Raw genomic sequence first — 20797 nt, 5'->3', positions numbered from 1 at the left:
TAGCTTTAGCTAATATAAATATTTAGCTAATAAATATATATATATATTAGCTTTAGCTATATTATGTAGCTTTGGCGGGCCTGGAACTCAAAGATCCTATTTCTGCCTCTGGAGTGCTGGGACTAGAAGTGGGTATCTGGTTAGCCTTAACAACAAAACTGCACATGACTGCCTATGTGGGGACATATGGAGGTCAGATGCCTCTCTCCACTGTTGATTCCAGGGATTGAATTCAGGTCATCAGGCTTGCTCAGCAAGTGAATTTGCCCACTCACCCATCTCCCACACGCTTCTCTAGCCTTTTTTGCTTCAGTTTCTCTTTACGGTGGATTTCTGGTATACAGGGGCGGGGTTGGGGAGGAGCTACTTTCCATTTAAGGTTTACAGTTTCCCTTCTTAGCATCCACCCATAGCCCTCCACAACAGTAGGTCAAACCTGGCTTTAGAAAGAGCATTTTATTTGGAATGAAAATATAGAACCCATCTCTGCTGCTTTTTCTAGTGAGGGGGCAGTGGGTTGGGCAAGTCGAGGAGATGGTCCCTTAGAGTACTTGGGAATTTGCCTTGGTACAAAAATCTTCCAAAAGCCAGGTGGTGCTTCCAACCTGGGCCCCAGGCTGTGGAGAGGTGCAAACTGGCCATGACCTGCCACAGAGGCACTGAGCAGCAAACTGCCTGGTGTGACCTGGCCACAGAAGCTAGGTGGGAAGGGTTGGAGGAGAAGGAGGCAGTATCGGGAGCAGGTCCCTGGTGGTCCTATGTATCCCCATTCTCCATGCGGCCCAGATGCTCCTCCAGGCGGCTGATACGCTCCCCTTGTTCCTTGACCAGCACCCGAAGTGCCCGAAGCTCCTGCATCACCTCTTCCAGCTTCCCAGCTTCCTACAAAGACATAAGGAAGTCAGAGGCCATCAGCCATAGCCCACCCCTAGGGAAGAGGCCCGAGATCCAGCCAATGGGACAGCACTCTCAAATGTAGGGCACATACACCAGACCCAGCAAGGTTGCCACTGGGAATGTCAGTAATTGCAGTAGCTGTGGAGACTCCGGAGCGGCTGTAACCGGCAGGCTTGCTGTCCGATAGCACGTTGCGCCGGCTGACCTTCAGGTCCCGTTGTTTACTGGGCACATAGGCTTCCCGTAGTGAGATGAGGATTGGATCAGCATCCTGACCACTAACCCAATCCTCTGCCTCAAGAGCAGCATCGGGTCCGGCTGTGTCAGGGTACAGATCATCCTGAAAGAGGTCAGACTGCGCACCGGGTAGGGGAGGTCAGAATCAGTTGGAGGTCCCTGTCAGGGGTCTCACATCTGGCCTGAGTGGCTGCATCCTCATCACCCTCCTGACTGTATCCCTGCCAACCCATCCTCTAAGTGCCTGATGCTTCCTGGCACAGCCCTTGCTGGCACCATCTCCAGCAAACCACAAGGGCCAGCTATGTGGCTCTGTGGAGTCCTGTGAGCCATATCTATGGCCCACAGACTATGAGCTTTGCTGCAGGACATGCCTGGCAGGCTGTAAACAGCAGCTGGAGGACAGTGGGACTGTGTTCCAGGCTCCTCCCCATGGATTTCATGACCAGAGCCGCTGTCCTTCTTCATGGCCCTCTTCCAGCCCCGCCTCCCACAGAACACCATCACAGCCCTACAGTTAGTACAGCCTCCTAGGGGAGGCCCTCTGTCCCCTCATCTTGCTCTTAAGTGCCTGGTCTGTCACTGCAGGACTTCAGCTCAACCTGTGCCATTCCTCCAACAACTCACTAGAATTCAGGCCACCTTGGCATCGGTACAGCCCCTAGGCCACACCCACTCACCAGCCTCACCCACTGCCTTGGTGTGGCCCTTCTGCTAGGGAAGAGAGTAGGTGGACAGGGTTACCAGCAGTCTCACCTTTCTTGGCACAGTCATTACTATGGGCTCACACTTGCGTTCATGCAGTTTGTAGAACCTGGGAAAGGGAGGGGAGCCATGGTGGAACCTCCTACAGTTTTCCAGTTTCCCCACCTGGATGTCCCCACAGGTAGAGCTGAGTACCCACATACTGGCTGCCATTGAGGTGAGCTCATGGCCTCCCTGTCTCTAGGGCCGCTAGAGCATGACCTATTCATGATTAACTTTATGATAGTGATTCTACTCCCCCCCCCTTCTCGCTCTCTCTCTCTTTTGAGACAGGGTAGACCAGCCTTGTTTCAAACTCATGGAGATCATCCTGCCTCTGCCAGAAGCTGGGATTAAAGGAATGTGCTACTTCCCTTGTGTTTTGAAACATGGTTTCATATATTCCAGGCTGGCCTTGAGCCTACTAACCTCACTACAGGGCTAAGGATGGCCTTGAACTTCTGCCCCTCCCAGGTCTACCTCCTGAGTGAATGACGGGCTGTATTACAGCCTTTGCTTTACAGGGCTGGGAACCATGGGCATAATCTATGCTGGGCAGCACTGCACCAGCTGAGCTGCATGTCCGCTCCTTTCCTTTCCTTTCCTTTGTTTTTGTTTGAGACAGGGTCTTGCTAGAGAACTCAAACTGACCTTGAACTTACTATGTGCATAGTCTAGCTTGTAGTCCTCTCAAATGCTGGGGTAACAGGTGGATGGCACCACGCCCAGTTTAGCCTCCACAATCTGAAAACTCTCACCTTGGATGCTGACAACCTGGCCCCTGCTCTGCCTGACCACCTGGCCAGGCAGGGTCCTTGAATAAAGTGTGCCTACAAATGGCTGCCTCAGAGGACCTTCATACCTGGCAATTTCACACTTGCTGACCTCCAAGCCCCTCTTAGGCATGCTGCCCATACCCCTCTGGGGTTCTTTGCTGGTAAAGGTATTCAGAAAGTGGATGTAGGGAGGTTCATCTGTGATCTCAAAGTACCGGATGCTGGAATCACCCTGTGGGAATAAAGAAGTTCAGCACTTGGCCAGGTCCTTCCCTTATGCTCAGCCCAAGTTGGACTCCCACCTAAGCTCACCTTGCCACAGACGTAGACCACACTGGTGTCCGGGTCATAGAAAGGCAGTAGAGCCCCATTGCTTGAATCCAGCTCCTGCAGGGCCATGGGCTCCTCAAAGTTTTCCTAAGCACGAGGGACAATTGGGTCAAGTCAGCATCTTCTTGTTCTAAGGCCTGCTGGACTGGCTTCCGTCAGTAGCACTTCTCAACATGCTGGTGGGTTCTCCATTTCCAGTTCTTGCTTTCCCAGCCTTCTCCAGGCCTCAGGACTACTCTCAAACTAATGGACAAGTGTGGAAGACATCTGGCCACAAGAAGGGTGGGGCCCAGGTGGTACCAGCCCAGGCCTCAAAAGGGCCGTTGAACGGATTGTGCCAGTGTTCCTACTCTGGGACTGGAGGCTCTAAGGAGAGGGATCCTTTACGGTTTGTGCAAATAGAAATAAGGATGTGAGAGGCACTGGGGGAGTGTTAGGGAGAGTCAGGGAGCTGGAAACAGGGAAGGAAGGGTTAACAAGGTCCCGGAAGTCTCAGGGGCCAGGCTGAGAATCTAAGTAATACAGACAGACTTCTCCTCCATGCTAATCTGTCTGCCTGGCCCAGGGAGGAATATGCTGGGGTGAGGCCCAGGTCTCAATCCTGCCCGCCTTAAACTCGTTGCATCACTCACTGGGTCCCAGAGTGCCAGTTGCCGTTCACTCATGCGGCTGAAACCAGTGGTGAACACCTTCCCATCAGCCAGAAAGATGGCCCGCATGGGCCGAGCCCCCTCATGAGCCTTCTCCCGTTCCTGTAGGATGGACAGGTGGTCAGTACAGTGCAGATCAAGACCCTGAGCCTGGACATTGTCATCTTTGCTCTTTGGGGATACCTACTGCCACCAGGGTGCCCCGCCTGGGATCGATGATTCGGACACTCTTGTCCTTGCAAGCTGTGCAAAAGAGGCTGCCGTTGTGGTTCCAGCTCACATTGTAGATGAGGTCAGGGTGCAAGCTGTCTAGGCGGTACAGCTCCTCTGCAGTGCCCACATTCCAGATAAGCACCACATTGTCACAACCTGGTGGGCAAGTGGTCATCAGCTCAGGCAGCCAGACATGCACTCGTAGGACCATCGGCCCACTAGGCCCACTCTGCCCCCTCCTCTTGTACTGAACTGGTCACCACCTTTGTAGGCATCACTTCCCCTGTCAGATTGGCCTGTGAGAGGTTGCTGGACACTCCAGGATCATCCTGGAGAAGGGTAGAGAGGAAGGGGTGTGGAATGGTGCAAACCTGCACTGAGAAGCACATTTCGGGCTGTGGGGTGCCAGGTGATGATGCCCACACGCTTGGTATGCCCCTCAAGCACCACTACTGGCTCTGTCAGAGGGGAGGTCAGCCCATTCTCTGGAATCTGCCACACCTGTGGTAGGAAGAGGGAGGATGGACTCAGACCTGTGCTTGCCCCTGCTGCCAGTCTCCTTCAGCCACACCCTGAGACCCTGACTCGAACAGTCCTTTGCTCACCATGACAGTGCAGTCCTCTGATCCACTGGCAATGACTTCGTCATTGTGGGGGCACCAGTCAATATCCAGAACAGGTCCTGTGTGCCCACACACTGTTGGGTAGGCCTTGTCAATGCGGCCTGTCTGTAGGCATGAAGGGTAGTCAGAGAAGAACCAAAAGTCCTCATCTCCATTCCTCCCAGTATCTGTGGGCCCTCCAAGGTGCAAGAATGATATGACTACCCTGGTTCCTGGTGGCCCAGATGTGACTCTGCTCCACCCAGCATATGAGGAAATGCCAGAAGCCTCTTATCCACACTTGGTGGCAATAAATACTTTTTCTACTTGCACCAACAATCCAGCAGCAGCCACAGGTCAAGAAGTGGCACAAACTACCCTGCCCACAGGTGTGGTCAGTGTGTCCTTGGTCCTCCTCTCCACCCTGACCCCGCTGAGGCCCACCTTGTTTAGAGGGAGCACCATAAAGGCACCCCCACCACTGGCTTCCACAATCACTGCCAGGAACTTGGGGTTGACTGCGCAGAAGGTACTGTCCCAGGTAACTCGGGAGACTCGAATGTCCTCATAGCACTGGTCATTCTTGACTGGCTGACCAAATACATGCCGGAATTTGCTCTGCCGCACAACTTTTCGGAAGGACATGTCTGCAGGGCAGAGACACCTGGATCAGCTCTGCCCTCCAAAGAGACACACAAGCATGTCACCAGGGATGTGACATGATAACGCTGGGAGTCTCTATTTCTCCAGTTATAGAACGGATTCATAGATGTAGACCAACAGACTCTCCCCCCAAACCCTCCCTGGCTAGGCTCTGAGGGAGAGAGAGGGAGTGTGTGTGTGTGTGTATGGGCTGCTGAAAGGGAGACAGTGCTTAGATTTTCCCTAGGTCCCAGATGGTTCCAAGGAGCTTTCCACGCCCAGAATTTGAAGGCTGGGTGATGGGGAGAAGAGGCAGCAAAAGGGGTTTTTTGGTCTTCCTACTAGGCCGCAGCTGAGTCGCAGGGAATGTGCAAAGAGCTGCACTAAGTCCGGCCCAGGGACCCTGGCAGAACAGGGGTCGAGGATCCTGCCAGGTCCTCAAAGTAGCCTCATAGCACGGTCCAAGGTGAACCAGAACCCAACTTCCAAAGATCCCTGCCCAGGAAGGGAGAGATGGACGGCTGAGGGGGGGAGGAGTTGGGAATGAGGGTGGGGCGCGGCGCTCATCGGGCTCGCGCCCCCCCCCCGCCCCAGGCCCACGTCCGCAACCCCTAGTCTGTCCCTGCCGCTCTCACCGCTCACCGCTCACCGCTCTCCGCTCCCCAGGGGCGCCGGGGACTGCGGCGGCGACCTCGGGCGGCTCCGGATCCCGGCCTCTGGGAAGCAGGAAGCGGGAATCAGGAAGTGACAGACGAGTGGGGCGGGGGCGGGGCAAGGTCACGCGCAGAGGGCGGGGCTTTGGAATGCCCCGCCCACGGGGCAAGGCCTAGTTGCAAGGCCCAGGGCGGTTTGTTGAGAGGGGCGGGCCTGATTGGAGCCACAGGTACATACTGTGGGAGTCTCTTGGGGAGGGGTGAAGCCTGCCCTCTGTTTCCCTACCCAGTTATACCCAAAAGGATTCTCTCGCTCCGCTTCCAACGTTTTCACGTGTTTTTTGTTTTGTGTTGGAGACAGGATCTTACTCTGCACACTTGCTGGCCTGGAACTGGCAAAGAACTCACAGATATCTCTCTCCCGAGTACTGGGATTAATAGCATGGGTCACCACACCCGGCTATAGGTACGGGTTTTAAAGTTGGGGATTCATGATGTCAGTTAGATATAAACATTGAAGAGGTGAAAGGCAATGTCGTACATCTCGCTGGACTCCTGTGGCTCCTGCTTTGACTTAGAGAAAAATGGAAGTAGAGGATGACAGTGGATACCATATACCTTCCTTTCCTTCCTCCATCTCATCAGAGCCTAGATTTGCCTCCTAGGATTCGCCCTATCTCCTCCCATCCTGGAGGACTTAGGTACCTGTTAGGACCCACAGTAGTAATAGAACACTTCCTCTGTGTCCATCTCCTGAGTAACCAGTGGTGATAGGAGGCCAGCACTCGATGAGGCAAAGCAGAGGTAAAAGGTGCTTTGTTTAGCCTTCGTGAACCCCCAACTGTGTGTGGGAGGGTAAGAGTGTCCGCCGCAGTGGTCACTACACTCTGAAGAAGCAGGCCTAGAGGGGACAGGTGCTTGATTGAGACCTCCCAGCTGGGATTCCGTCCTAGTTTGTTATTTCCAAGGTCTTTGGATTTCTCACTGTTCATACACCCTGGAGCCAGGCAGGCAGAAGTGTGGCTTGATTTGGATAGCAGATGTTCAAAGGGAAGCCCAGATGAGGCCAGGTGGCTACAATTCTATATACCACTCCCCACCCCTCACATTCCCACATCAGCCCACTTCAAATAAAATCCATAGTCCCATGTTCCTCTGCCAGAATTCCTGTCTGATCCCAGGACATCCACCACTGTCCCCTCTCAGCATGTGTCCCAGTGACACCAAATTCCCATGTCAGGCTAGCACATCCCACTCCCTTCCTCCTTCTGGAAGCTCTTCCTTGCCTTGAGAAGACCTCGTTCGTCAAGGACTCCAGGCCCCACATGTCACTTCCCCTGTGGGCCTTTCTGTGCTCCCCTCTCACCCAGTCCCTGTGTAGCTCTTCCTTGTTCCCATCAGTTGTTCTTAGTCCCAGACGCTACGCCATGTAATAATTTGGCATCCTGCTAAGATACATGCCAGCAAACAAAAGACGGACTTTATCTTGTACACCACCACCCTGTCACCCCCATACTGCCTTCCAATGCCCAGAAGGAGACCCCACCCAGCACCCGGCGTGAAACCACTTCGTGCTGGGTGAATGAATAAGCAGCAGGCCTGAATATAGAATTGCAAAATATTCATATTCACAACTCTCAGAACCAGCACCTGGTTCCTTCGAAGAAACACAGGGGTCTCATGTGGAGGGAGAAGGTGTCCCCTGCAGTTGCCTAGGCTGGGGACAGTTTTGAGACTGAGGTCTCCCTTTCTGGCTCCATCTTCTCTAACACAAACCTGTGAGCCACTAGGAAAACTCCTCCTTTTCTTGTACAACCTTCCTTGTGAGTAGCAACTCTCCCTCATGGGTAAGACTCCCTTTGAGGACCGTGGAGGTGGGACTGGTTCCCTCTCTGAGAGATGGGGTGGGCAGGGAAGTTTTATTCTCTGGTCTGTCCGCCATGTTGAAAGGGTTTAGGGCCCCTGTTAGGAGAAGGTAGCAGAGTGTCCCAAGGGAGACAGACATTCAGGCTCTGCCCTTAGAGTCAGTGGGGTCCAGTGAAGGGCGGGGGAGGTGAGCATTTCCTGTGGAAGAGGAGGCACATGGCAGTGTAAAGGGGCAGATAATTGGTTCCCAGGCTACCTGCCAGGCGGAGGGCTCTGGCCTAGGCCTCATTTGGTCTCAGGGTGTCCGCTAGAGTATCAGATAATGGCTGTCAGTAACCGAAGACTTATCTACCAAAAGCCAATCATTACTATACCCACTTTACAAATGGGCAAAGCCTCTTTCCGCCATCTTGGCGTCTTTGGAGGCCTGCTGGGAACAGGACTTCTAAAAAAACAAGTATGTCTGGAAGGCTGTGGTGCAAGGCCATTTTTGCTGGCTACAAGCGAGGCCTCCGGAACCAAAGAGAGCACACGGCTCTTCTTAAAATTGAAGGTGTTTATGCCCGAGATGAAACTGAGTTCTACTTAGGCAAGAGGTGTGCTTATGTGTACAAAGCAAAAAACAATACAGTGACTCCTGGAGGCAAACCAAACAAAACCAGAGTGATCTGGGGAAAAGTAACTCGGGCCCATGGAAACAGTGGCATGGTTCGTGCCAAATTCCGAAGCAACCTTCCTGCAAAGGCCATTGGACACAGAATCCGTGTGATGCTGTACCCATCCCGGATTTAAACTAATGGAGAGTAAATAAATAAAAGTAGATTTGTGCTCTTGTAAAAAAAAAAAACAAAACAAAAACAAATGGGCAAAGCAAGTCCCCAGAAGAACTTTGTTGAAGGCCACACAGTGAATGGGTGGTGGAGACAAGGTCCAATAACCCTTAGAGATGCCCTGAGCCCTACACATGTCTGTAAAGTGAAAGGCTGTCCAGAAAGCTCTTTGGTAAATTCTCACTAAATATTTGTTAGAGGAATTAACTCAACAAATACTTCAGAAAGATCTATCCCACTGGCTTTAGTGCCTCTGGCGGTTTGAATAACAGTGGCCTCTGTAGGCTTGTATGTATGAATGCCTGGTCACCAGGGAGTGGAACTCTGATAAAGATTAGAAGGATTGGGGCTGGGGATTTAGCTCAGTGGTAGAGCGCTTACCTAGGAAGCGCAAGGCCCTGGATTCGGTCCCCAGCTCCGGAAAAAAAAAAAAAAAGAACCAAAAAAAAAAAAAAAGATTAGAAGGATTAAGAGGTGTGGCTTTGTGGGAGGAACTGAGTCACTGGGGGTGGGCTTTGAGGTTTCAAAAGCCCATGCTAGGCCCACTTCATTCTCTCTGCCTGTGAACGTAGCTCTCAACAACTTCTCTAGCACTATGCCTGCCACCATGATCCCCTGCCACGACGATCATGAATTAAGCCTCTGAAACTACAAGCAAGGTCCCAGTCAAATGCTTTCTTTTATGAGACTTGTCTTGGTCATGGTGTCTCTTCACAGCAATAGACTAGTGATTAAGACAGGGCCTATCAGGGGCTGGGGATTTAGCTCAGTGGTAGAGCGCTTACCTAGGTAAGCGCAAGGCCCTGGGTTTGGTCCCCAGCTCCGAAAAAAAGAACAAAAAAAAAAAAAAAAAAAAAAGACAGGGCCTATCATTCCTTCATGCTACCAGTGTGCTTTGAAACTGCCTTGGCCATTTTGTGGCCTTCTCGTGTGAACCCCACACTTGTTGCCACAAGGAAGAGAACAAACCCTCCATTATTTTGGAGTGCTGGTGACTGAGCCCATGGCCTTGAGTGTTCCGGGCAAGCACCCTACTATTGAGCTGTATCACCAGCCTCTGCTTTTCTTTAGATTTATTTAATTTAACTTTTATGTATATCTGTCTGTATGTGTGTAGGTGCCCATGGAGATCAGAAGGAGGTGTTGGGTCCCCTGGAGCTGGAGTTTCATGAGTGTAAGTTGCCATATGTGTGTGCTGAGATCCAATGCTGGTCCTTTACGAGAATATTGTATTCTCTTAGTTGCTAAGCCAATGCTCCTATCCCACCAGCCTTTGCTCTTTTGATCCAGGGTCTCACTATGTAGTCCAGGCTGGTCTTAAACATGAGACTCTTGCATCCTGAGTCCTAGGATTACAGGAGTGAGCCATGCCCAGCACATTCCCCCCATCATACGGATCAGGAAATTGCCCTTAAGGAGTTTGCAATACTGCAGATGTGCCCGTACCCCTCTACGCTGCCTGCACAGCCTGCCGCCTTGCCTTTTTAAGATGCAAGCTTCCTGGGAAAAGCTTCCCATAAACCACCACTGTTGTGGACGTCTGGGCTGAGGGCATTTTCTCAGCCACTCACTGACTAACAGGAGAGGACAGTGGGATAAGGGAGGGAGATCTGATCTGGGAACGCTAGAGGCTGGGAAGAGAAAATTGGTTTGGGTAAAGAGGGGGTGACTGGAGAGAAGCATGTGGGAAATCATTCTCAGAACTTCCTGTTTTGTTTTGTTTTTCCCTTGCAGCATCTGCAGCTGGAGAGGAAGAGCAGTCTCAGCTCTGTGACTTCCGGAGCTTATGCCCTCCCTGGGACCACGGTGCCCAGGGCCCTGTGCCTTTAGGCAGCTTCTTGTCTGTATCCCAGGGTTCAAATTGTAGTGCACTCTGCACCTGCAGTTTTCCCAGATCCGATCCAGCCCTCCCTGAGGGCTAGTGACAGGTGACATTAGTACTGCTCTTGAATGGAGTTAGACCTTGAGGATTTCTTGAGTCTCTCACCCTCAAGGCACCCTCAGGGCACCCTGAGGTCTGCCACCCAAGCAGTCAGAGGACCTCAGGTACTTCAGTGAGATGGTGGTGCTGTCCTCCTGCCGTGCAGTCCCAGGCCCTGGGGGCCATTTTTCTGTCAGTGGCATCTGCCCCAGAGCCTCACCGTGTGCCAGGCTCCAGCATGTGCCACACTCACTTTCTTAAGTAATCCTCAAAGGGCCCTCAGGAGCATGGCGGTTTCCCAAGCCAGGGCTTGACTCCAGCATGCGCCACACTCACTTTCTTAAGTAATCCTCAAAGGGCCCTCAGGAGCATGGCGGTTTCCCAAGCCAGGGCTTGACAGAGCTGGATTTGAATCCAGGCCTGGCTGCTCCTGACCCTTGCCTGGATGCCTCATTCTTGGTTGCACCTTACTAGGGAAATCCTGTCCAAGGCTTTGTGTGCTGGGGGTAGGCGAGCATCGGAGACAGCTTGACTGTGCCAGGCCGATTGGCTACTGCCAGAGTCTGTGGGCGCCTGGAAGCCTCCCTTCTCTACAGGAAATTTTTTGTTGGGTGCCCAAGCCAGAAAACCAGACAGGAATGGGGAAAGTTAGGGAAAGATTAGAAAGAGATCGGTTCAAGCCCAGAGAAAATGTCTCACACTATCTTCCTCCAGGCAGATAGAGGCAATAAGGGGAAGGAATCATGGACTGTGGGGGACTGGAGGATAGAACCCAGCAGGACCCTCCTCACTGGCTCAAAGATGTTGGGTGTCTGTATGCGATGGGGGTAGTAATGCAAAAAACCCTGGTGAGAACAGGGTGGAGACATTCACAGCACCCTGCCTGGGACTTTTGGCTGACTGGTTTCACTTCCCCTCAGCCCTCCCAGCAAGCTCAAGGGACTCAATGGGGTTTTTCACTGCTGGGTTTCTTCATGTTCCCACCTCTGCCCAGCTGCTTTCTCTCTGATTTCTTCTACTGCCCTGGTGGGCCTGGGCCTCCTGTCACTCAAGTAGGTCCTGCACTGGGGGCTTCTTTTGGGGGGACATTGCTAGGACTTTCTTCCTGGGGAACAGCTGGTCTGTCTACATTCTCAGGAACCCCAGGAGTGGGATCTGGGGATGGACTAGGGGAATTTTCCTCACCAGGGTTAGAGGCTGACTCAGCCCCACAGGCAGGAGCCTGGGCCTCTATGCTTGACTGTGACTGGGCCACAGGATCCAGTTGTGACTGGGTCAGGGAGTCCACTTGCGGTTGGATCACATAATTTGATTGTGGTTGGGCTGAAGGGTTTACTTGAGGTTGAGCCGTGGGATCCAACTGTGGCTGGGTCAAAGGGTTCACCTCAAGTTGAACCACAGTGTCCATTGGTGGCTGGATCAGGGAGTCCACCTCAGGCTGGACCACAGAATCTGACTGTGGCTGGACTGAGGAGCTCACCTCAGACTGGACCACAGAATCTGACTGTTGCTGGACAGAGGGATTCCCCTGAGGCTGGACCACAGGATCCAACCTTGACTGGCCTTCAACTGTTGGTCCTGGCAGAGTCAAGCCCTCAGAGGTCACCTGGGTCTGTGACTCTACAGGTGTGAAGTTTCCAGGTCGTTCCTCACAGACAGCAGCTGCAAAGGAGGAGAACACAGTGCGTAGCAGGGCCCGGAGGTCAGCACTGGCCGCCAGGCATAGGAAGGGGCTCAGGCAGCTGTTAAGCAGGATCAGGTAGTCAGAATAGACCAGGGCTTCCCAGAGCAGGTAGCCAGGGTAGACATCCCATAAGAAAGCCAGATAGAACAACTGTGCCAGCTGGTAGGGTAGCCTCAGGACCACATAGGCTGACAAAATGGTCTTGGCCACACGGGCAAAGCCCTGGCAGGCCATGCGCCTAGGTTGGTGCCCACAACAGGTCTTGCAAGCAGTGGCTTGGGTGAGAACATGGCAGACCAGCAGCAAGAGGAAGGGCAGAAAGCCCCCCAAGATCTCAAGCATCCGCAGAGGCAGCTCCTCAGTGTCCCAGAAGTCCAGGCAGATGACTAGGTCATACCACCAGACAGCAGCCTCAGGGAAGACCAACCAGGGCACACTGAAGAGTGTAGCCAGCACCCACACCCCAGCACACACCCAGAGAGGCAGGCGGGCTGGACGACGCCCCGGGTACCATCGTGGGCACAGCGCCAGCAAGCAGCGGTCCAGGCTGAGGGCTGTCAATAGGAAGAGGCCGGAGGAATAGGACACACCCCACAGGAAGTAGTAGAAGCGGCAGGCGGCAGTGCCCAGCGGCCAGTGCCCTCCATGCTGGATTTCCAGGATTTGAAAAGTCGCTGCTGCCAGGAATAAGAAGTCAGAGAGGGCCAGGCTGAGCAGGAGCAAGGCCAATCTGGTGCCAGCCCCGTGCCGGGCCTGTGAGCCAGCCAGCCATGCCATCATCCCATTGGCTGGCAGTCCCAGGAGCAGCAAGGCCACCAGAAAGACTGTGTCCCAGCTGCCCTGAGGGTAGTAGTCCTCATCACTGAGCTCTGTGCGGGGACCGTGGCCAGCAGCACCCAGGTTGGCTTCCATAGCAGTGTCCATTCTGGGTCCTCAGCGTAGTGCAGGACATGGACTGCCAGTCTGCTGAATCAACAAATGCGTGATGGCTTGGTATGAGAGAGATGATGCTGTGCACTTTCAGGACAGTCACTGGCCCTCTCTGGGCCAGCCAGTATTATTACCTTTTGAGTAATTAGCCTGTGCAGGGCACTTAAATAGATAACCTCATATGGTCCCCCTATAATCAATTTTACCAGTGAGGAAATGGTTGTCCACTAACTCTGATTTGGTGAAGGTTACAGATATGTCAGCAATGCAGACTAAACAATACCATTTTGTTACATGGAAGCCACGTGCCCAAGTGCATTTCTTAGGGAGACTATTAAATGTTGTCTTCAGACAGGGTTTTGCTGTGGGACCCTGGCTGGCCTGGAACTTGCCGTATAGACCAGAATGGTCTCAAACTTGAAGTAATCCTTTTGTGTTAGTCTTTTAAATGCTGGGATTGCCAGCCTGTGCTGCCAGCTTTGTTTTTTTGTTTGTTTTAAGATTTATTTATCTGAGGCCAGGCATGGTGTCAAATGCCTTTAATTCTAGCACTTAGAAGGCACAGAAACAGGTGAATCTATGAGTACGAGGCCAGCCTAGCCCACATAGAAATTTCCAGGCCAGCTAAGAGTGTGTTCTGGTGTCCAGAAAGGAGGTTGGATCTCCTAGAATTAGAGTTACATGGGAGTTAAGAGCTACCACATCAGATTGAGAACTGAACTTTGCTCCTCTATGAGAGCAACAAATGTCTTTAACAGCCAAACCATCTTTTCTCTCCAATTCTGACTTAAAGTTTTTAAAACAAGATCTCATGTAGCCAAAACTGACCTCAGTCTCATTATGCGGTATTGAGGATTGAACCCAAGGCCTCTTGCTTGCCTGGCAAGCATTCTACCAACTTCAAATCTCCTGACCCCTGCCTCTGGTTTCTTTCAGACAGGATGTCACTATGTAGACCAGGCAAGCCTTAAAATTTAAATGATCCTCCTGCCTCTGCTTCCACAGTGCTGGGATTATGAGGAGTACACTGCCGTGCCCAGCTTCAGCTGTAAGTCCTGTTTTAGGATAAAGTGCTTTAGTGGAACATCTGTGTCAGTGGAGAGATGGTACTCCGAATTAAAGCTGTGGGAGCAACCCCCTAGTGTTCCACAAGACACTTTAAAACCACTTTAAGGTAGTGAGGTTGGTAATATCAGTACTTGGGAAGCAGAAGCAGGGGAATTGCTATGAGTTCAAGGCCAGCCTACACTACAGAGGTTTAAAAGCTTCTCTCAAAATGACCACAGCTGGCACACACCTGCAATGTCACATTGGAGAAATGGGTAAGAGAGTCAGGAGTTCAAGGCTAGACTTCGTTTCTTGAGAGTTTGAAGTCAGCCTGGGATACATAAGCCATTATCCCAAAAGAGAAAGAAAAAGTACAGAATCATCCCTCCACAAAATCCTGATCCAAATGTTTAAATCCCAGGAATGAGAGTGCCATTAGTGACACCTCGGCATGTCAGGTGAGGGCTGAGCCTCCAGGCTGGCGGGCTGTGGCTAGGAGGGTCCTGTGAGCAGCTTGTGGCTCCAGTGCCGTGCAGTACCACCTGCGTTTCTTCCCTGCACCTCACAGTTCAGCACAGGTGGCCCTGTTTGTCACTGGAGGCTCTGTATAGGGGAGAGAGCGGCTCTGCAGGATGATGGCAATGAGGTGGCCAGGGGGAACAGCCTTCTGCTGTCACTCTACCTCTCACAACTGGTGGAGGGAAGAAAGCATCCCTCTGAGGGTGGAGAGGGACTGGCTACTGGAACATATCTAGATCATGCCCGGAAACCATGGTTGCAGCCACTATGCCCATGGCTCCCCACCTCAGCCTCCTTTATGAATTCCAGCCCCTCTGGCCTCAGAGCCTGGATGCCCTTCTCTCAAGGCCTGGCTTACCTGGGAGGCACAAGCCAGGTAGAGAGAGCAGGGTGCTGCCTGCTTGCCCAAGGTCCAGCCACCGACCGGTCCCACGGTGGAGCTTGCTGCATGGCACCCAGTGTCGATATGGAGGCAGACAGGCAGGAAACCCAAGCTGAGGGAGCATTAATCATTCATGGGTCTGCTCTCCTGGAAACCCTAACCGTGGCCCCACAGGGCTAAGTTGCCAGCCAGGGTTCCCCATTCCAAGAAGGTCAGACAATGGAGAGACCCTTTGATAGGAACTCCTCCAGCCCAGGGCAGGCTGTGTCACCTTCATTTTCCCATCAGCAACCAAGGCCTCTGGCCTGGCCTCTTTTTCAAAGTTTCATATGTCCTATACCCCGATTGGGATGTTACTCCATAAGAGACTCAAGGTGACAATTCTCAGCCTTTTCTAGTATGCCTCCTCCTGCCTTCGGGGCCTTCACTGATCTTCTTGGCCACACGAAGTTCAGCTACGGTACACTCAGGGATAAACGTGCCAGTGTGTCTCCATTTCACAGATGGGGAAACTGAGGCTTGGAATGATGAATTGGCAAGAGTAGCTGAGCTTAAGTGTGAGTTCCCTGAAGCTGCCGCACCCTGGCCTCTTCACTCTTGAGAACAGTTTTCAAGACTCATCTGGTGCTGCCAGGCCACCATGGGGCAGAGGGCAGGGATTAGGCTGGCTGCCTGACTCATTTACCCTAATCCCCTTCACTGTGGATCCCAGGTGATCAACTCTAGCCTGGGGGGCCATAAGCAGCTTTCTGGGCCTGAGAAGCAAGGGCAGGCACTCTAGGGAGCTACATCTCTGAGTCTTGCCATCTTCTACATGGCAACAGAGCACAGTGCACAGCTGGCTCCTGCCCCCCAGAAGATCCCTAAAGGAGCTGTTCCTCCAAGGAGTGCTGCTGAAGACCCTGCCTTGACCAGGAGAAGAAGCAAGAAGGAGAATTGGCACCCAGGGACCCAGAAAGCCAGTTCTGAGGAACAGTCCTTTAGCCAGAGCTCTGAGGCCTCAGGAAGCAGCAAGAACTCCTCAAGGACCAAAGTGGGGCAGGAGGAACCATCCTCAGCACCTACCCGGCAAGCCTCTCACCGACAGTCCCACCGACACCGTTCTGACCCTCAACAGGATGCTGCCCAAAGGACTTATGGGCCCCTGCTCAACCGCATGTTTGGAAAGGTCAGGGGGTCTAGGAGGGGCGGTTGAGGGTAATTCTTCTCATGTTTATCCCTTCCTGCTCCTGTATGCCAAGGCCTCCTGCTTCTTGTGCCTCAGATTGAGAAATACAAGAGAGGGTAGAGTTGTGGCCTTTTGTGCCCTAGATCAGGAAAGCCAGTGAGGGAAAAGGTTGGCCTCAGGCCAGCTGGTATAGTAAGCAGAGGCAACACCACACCTCACGCCTGATATCTTGGAAATGCATTTGAAGTTACAAAAGCATGGGGAGAAGGTTGCTCTCTGCTTGTGGAGTCTCTAGGATTTCAACTGTCTTCAGCTGCTTTGGTGGGGCCAGCCCTGCCCAGTGCACTTGCAGAGGCTGGGAGAGCTGTGGCAGACTGGGACATGCTGGTTTATTCCTGTACAGGACCGTGAGCTGGGCCCTGAGGAGTTGGAAGGTGAGTGTCCCTTGCTGTTGCTGGGAGGTGAAGGTGACCCGAGTCTGGCCTCCTGGCCTGACCTCTGCTAATCCCTTCAGAGCTCCAGGCTGCCTTTGAGGAGTTTGACACTGACCAGGATGGCTACATCGGCCACCGGGAACTAGGTGACTGCATGCGGACTCTGGGCTACATGCCCACGGAGATGGAGCTGCTCGAAGTGTCCCAGCACGTGAAGATGCGCAGTGAGTGATGGGGCCCTGCTGGGTGAGTGGGTTGGGAGCCAGCCTGGTTACCCAGAGGGTGGGTGGGCCATGGTTTCTTACCTTTATTTTTAGGTATTATTAGTGGGGGATGGGATGTGTGTGCCCTAGTGTGCATTTGGAGGTCAGAATTCAGCTAGCTGTTGGTGGAAAAGAATGCTTCTATCGTGTGAGTTCCAGGGGTCCACTGAGACTCAGGTCATTAGGCGTGGTGGTAAGCACCTTTGTCCACGGAGACCTCTGCTGCTATGGCTTCTTTCTTTCTTTTTTTTTTTTTTTAAGATTTATTTATTTATTAAGCACACTGTAGCTGTCTTCAGACACACCAGAAAAGGGCATCGGGTCTCATTACAGATGGTTGTGAGCCACCATGTGGTTGCTGGGATTTGAACTCAGGACCTCTGAAAGAGCAGTCAGTGCTCTTAACCTCTGAGCCATCTCTCCAGCCCCTATGGCTTCTTTCTTTAGTTTTACAATTTCCAAGAGGAGCATGGGATTTGCCCTTCATTTGCATATCCTGGTTTGCTTTCTATTGCTGTGATAAATACCATGACCAAAAGCAACTTGGAGGGGTTGGGGATTTAGCTCAGTGGTAGAGTGCTTGCCTAGCAAGCGCAAGGCCCTGGGTTCAGTCCCCAACTCCGAAAAATAGAAAAGGGGAAAAAAAAAGCAACTTGGAGAGAAAATGATTTATTTTGTATTATATTTTACAATTCAATCATTGAGGAAGTCAGGGCAGAAACTCAAGGCAGGAACCTGGATGTAGGAACTGAATGGAAACTAGAAAAATGCTGCTTCCAAGCTTGCTCTTCCAGGAACACCTTCCCAGGAGTTGTACCACTCACAAGGGCTTTCCTACATCAACCACTAATCAAGAAAATGCCCCACAGACTGGTCTATGGGCCAGTCTGAGGGAGGCAATGCTCAACTGAAGTTCTCTCCTCCTAGATGACCCTAGCTTATGTCAAGTTGACAAAAACGAAATAAAACAACAAAAACCAACAAAACAAAACAAAATGAAACAAAAAAGCCCCCAAAACAGAGCAGCGGCAGACTCCTTTAATACTAGCTCTGGGGAGGCAGAGGCAGGAGGGTGTCTATGATGAGTTCAAGGCCAATCTAGTCTACTTAGTGAGCTCTAGGCCAGTGAGGACTGAATAGAGAAACCCTGCCTCAAGCACAAAGAGCATCTGGGGTCATTCATCTTGGTCCCCCAGAGTTGTTAGTTGCCTATTGGCGTCTTAGTTGCCTATTGGCGTCTTGGGTTTGGATGGTGTGGCAGTGCTTTGGAAAGGTGCTTAGTGCTTTCTACTTAGCTCCTATAGCCCTGTTTTCTAGCAGCCATAGCCCTGTTCCATGGAGTAGCTCCTTCCAGGCCCATCCCAGGATGAGAGCAGGATGGTTAGTAAGCCACCCAAGGTCTCAGATGGCAACAGGATTTGAACTTGGGCTGCCTGCTCTGAAGCCAGGTCGTTTTCGGGCCCACTGGTGCTTCATGGAGATCAGGAGCATCCCTGACCCCCAGTATGCAAGAAACCCCTTTTTGAGCAAGGACCTAGGTGTGCCTTTGTGGATTCAGAACCCTAGTGGAAAGACAGAGTGTGGCATCGCCGACAAGCAGATTGTGATGCTCTGCCTGGGTCCACAGTGGGGGGCTTTGTGGATTTTGAAGAGTTTGTGGAACTGATAAGCCCCAAACTGAGGGAGGAGACAGCTCACATGCTGGGTGTGCGGGAGCTGCGGATCGCCTTCCGAGAGGTAAGAAGTACAAGGGTGTGGCAAATGGGTGGCAAACATGGACTACATTCTTACTAGGAAGCCTCAGCCTTCAGGAGGCCCAGAGAGGCAAGACTAGGGTCCAGGGACAGGCTGGCTGACTCCTAGTTCAGGTCTTCAAATCAGGGAAACTTCCCACCATAGGAGACAATGTTGGTTATTGAAGTTGGGGAGGGTTAGACAGCTGGTGAGTAGCATCATTGCCTGGCATCAGGTAGGGTCAAGAGTAGAACCAAGAGGGGCTGGGGATTTAGCTCAGTGGTAGAGCGCTTACCTAGGAAGCGCAAGGCCCGGGGTTCGGTCCCCAGCTCCGAAAAAAAGAACCAAAAAAAAAAAAAAAAAAAAAAAGAGTAGAACCAAGAATAGGATGTAGTTCAGTTGATAAAGTGTATAGCTAGTATGCACAAAGGCCTGGGTTCAATTCCTAGCACCAAAGAAACCCAGGCTCGGTGGTATACACATGTATGTAATCCAGGACTTGGGCAGTAGAAAAGGCAGGAGGATAAGGAGTTCAAGGCTGTGCTGAGTTTGAGGACAGCCTGGCCTGCAGGAGACACTGTCTCAACCATACAAACCCATCAACTAAAGCCGAAGATGGGAGCATAGTGGTCCACACTTTTAATCCCAATACTTGGGAGGCAGAGGCAAGAGACTGTGAGTGTGAGGCCAGTCTGGGCAGGAGGACATAGTAAGGCTCTGCTTTAAATAAAAAAGGAAACGAGGCCAGTAGAGCCAAGTATGGAGGCAACATGGCGTTTGAGCCCTGCTTGGACTCTACTTTGACAGTTTGACAAGGACAGAGATGGACGGATCACAGTGGCGGAGCTGCGGCAGGCAGCACCCGCTCTGCTGGGGGAACCACTAGAGGGCACTGAACTGGATGAGATGTTGAGAGACATGGACCTCAATGGCGATGGCACTATAGACTTTGACGGTGAGTCACCCCTACAGACAGACACCTCTCCCATGCCTCTAGCACCTTGAACCTCCTCCAGTCCCTGACCTGGATCGACCTTTCCTTTCCCTTCTCTCCTGCAGAGTTTGTAATGATGCTATCTACAGGCTGAGGCACCTTCAGGGACAACATACTGCCCCTGGGGGCCAAGACAGCAGCAGGAACCAGGCTATGCAAGGGAGAGATACCCCTCCCCTAACCCCTAGGGTACTTTACCTCTGACCACACCCGACTCCAGGGTCTGCCTGTGCTATCTTCTCCTCCCACCCCCAAACTGTGGAGGGGAAAAAAATTGAAGCTGGTTGCAGCTCTCACTGGAGAACAAGATTTGAATTTCTTTAGATCCTGGAGTGGTAGGGGGCTCCCCTGCACCATCTGCATTCAAACAAATGAGGCACAGTGCCCTGAGGGGGATTCCTAGGATGCAGTGAATGGAGAGGGGGACTTGATCACTTCCCACTACTTGTGTGTACAAAGTGTTGTTTTTGAAAAATGAACTTGGGCCTGGTAATGGCTTACCAGGTAAAATTTTTGGTTCCCAAGCCTGAACTGGATCCCTGAAGCTTGTGAGGTGGGAGAGAGCCAACTTCACAAAGTTGTTCTCTGGTATGCTAACGTTCTATCCCCCCACCCCCACCCCACTCCTACCATGAATAAATAAATAAATGAAAATTGAATCTGAATCTGTGTGTGGTGGCTCACACTAGTAATCTCTGTATATATAGGAGGCCCAGGCAAAAGGGGCAGAAGTTCCAACACCGAAAGAACCTGAGAGGAAGGGCTGGCCCAGAGCTCAGTGTTGGGCCTCAGGGGTGAGCAGGCGTCGGGGAATTCAGTTCCAGACTGAATTTTGGGCACCTAGATTATAACACTCACCAGGGACAGAGATCCCAGGGGGAAGGCACGAGTCACCTACTTACATTCCAAAGTCTGAAAAGGAACCGAGAAGAAGACTCAGGCATGAGAGAGTGGCAGGGCTGAGGGTGACCGGTCAGGGCCTTGAGTGGAAAAAGTTTCTGCAGAGACAAAGGTGATGAAGGGAAGTGAGGAAGGGTCAGGCCTTTCTGCACTTGTCCCTGTGACTTCATTGAAGGTTAGCCTGGAAGAGAACAGATACACAGTATACCACTCAATAACCCAGCGGAGGGGCAAGGAGGAAGCGAAGAATTCTGATTTAAAGTAGGAGGTTGGGAAAGAAATAAGTTTTTTTTTTCTTTTGAGGTCTTGAACAACCTATGTAGGCCAGGCTGTCCTGGAACTCACAGAGACCCTCCTTCTTCTGTTCCTCCCCTCAAATTC

General features: G+C 52.1%; 3 protein-coding genes and 1 pseudogene across 9 annotated transcripts; 2 read left to right on the top strand and 2 right to left on the bottom strand.

Moving 5' to 3' along the window:
• Positions 1-437: 437 nt before the first annotated feature.
• Positions 438-5840, bottom strand: Coro1b (coronin 1B). 3 transcript variants are annotated; one of them, XM_087551570.1, is made up of 11 exons: positions 5727-5840; positions 4894-5096; positions 4453-4575; positions 4219-4348; positions 3822-4003; positions 3617-3736; positions 2967-3071; positions 2741-2886; positions 1891-1948; positions 989-1252; positions 438-882 (listed from the first exon to the last, which is right to left on the bottom strand). In XM_087551570.1, exons 2-11 carry the CDS (start codon positions 5092-5094, stop codon positions 757-759), a joined length of 1455 nt encoding a protein of 484 aa, XP_087407696.1. In that variant the 5' UTR covers positions 5095-5096; positions 5727-5840; the 3' UTR covers positions 438-756. The 3 variants fall into 3 exon arrangements, with proteins under 3 accessions (XP_087407696.1, XP_087407698.1, NP_062095.2); XM_087551572.1 differs by having other exon boundaries at positions 5741-5840; NM_019222.2 differs by having other exon boundaries at positions 5734-5753.
• On the top strand, positions 8006-8457 carry Rpl35a-ps6 (ribosomal protein L35A, pseudogene 6; annotated as a pseudogene).
• Gpr152 (G protein-coupled receptor 152) lies at positions 10480-12975 on the bottom strand. Its single transcript, NM_001401680.1, has one exon. It carries the CDS (start codon positions 12967-12969, stop codon positions 11410-11412), a length of 1560 nt encoding a protein of 519 aa, NP_001388609.1. The 5' UTR covers positions 12970-12975; the 3' UTR covers positions 10480-11409.
• On the top strand, positions 11274-20181 carry Cabp4 (calcium binding protein 4). Of its 5 annotated transcripts, none has more exons than XM_087577514.1 (7): positions 11274-11413; positions 15748-16091; positions 16495-16525; positions 16606-16749; positions 18416-18525; positions 19330-19477; positions 19582-20181. In XM_087577514.1, exons 2-7 carry the CDS (start codon positions 16080-16082, stop codon positions 19608-19610), a joined length of 474 nt encoding a protein of 157 aa, XP_087433640.1. In that variant the 5' UTR covers positions 11274-11413; positions 15748-16079; the 3' UTR covers positions 19611-20181. The 5 variants fall into 5 exon arrangements, with proteins under 5 accessions (XP_087433640.1, XP_087433622.1, XP_087433625.1 ...); XM_087577496.1 differs by having other exon boundaries at positions 15427-16091; XM_087577499.1 differs by having other exon boundaries at positions 11280-11413; positions 15636-16091.
• Positions 20182-20797: the final 616 nt, after the last annotated feature.

The sequence above is a fragment of the Rattus norvegicus genome, chromosome 1 (genome assembly GCF_021556685.1).
Source record: "Rattus norvegicus strain SHRSP/BbbUtx chromosome 1, alternate assembly SHRSP_T2T, whole genome shotgun sequence".
In the NCBI taxonomy this organism is placed as follows: Eukaryota; Metazoa; Chordata; class Mammalia; order Rodentia; family Muridae; genus Rattus; species Rattus norvegicus.
This window is presented reverse-complemented; position numbering and strand designations above follow the sequence as displayed.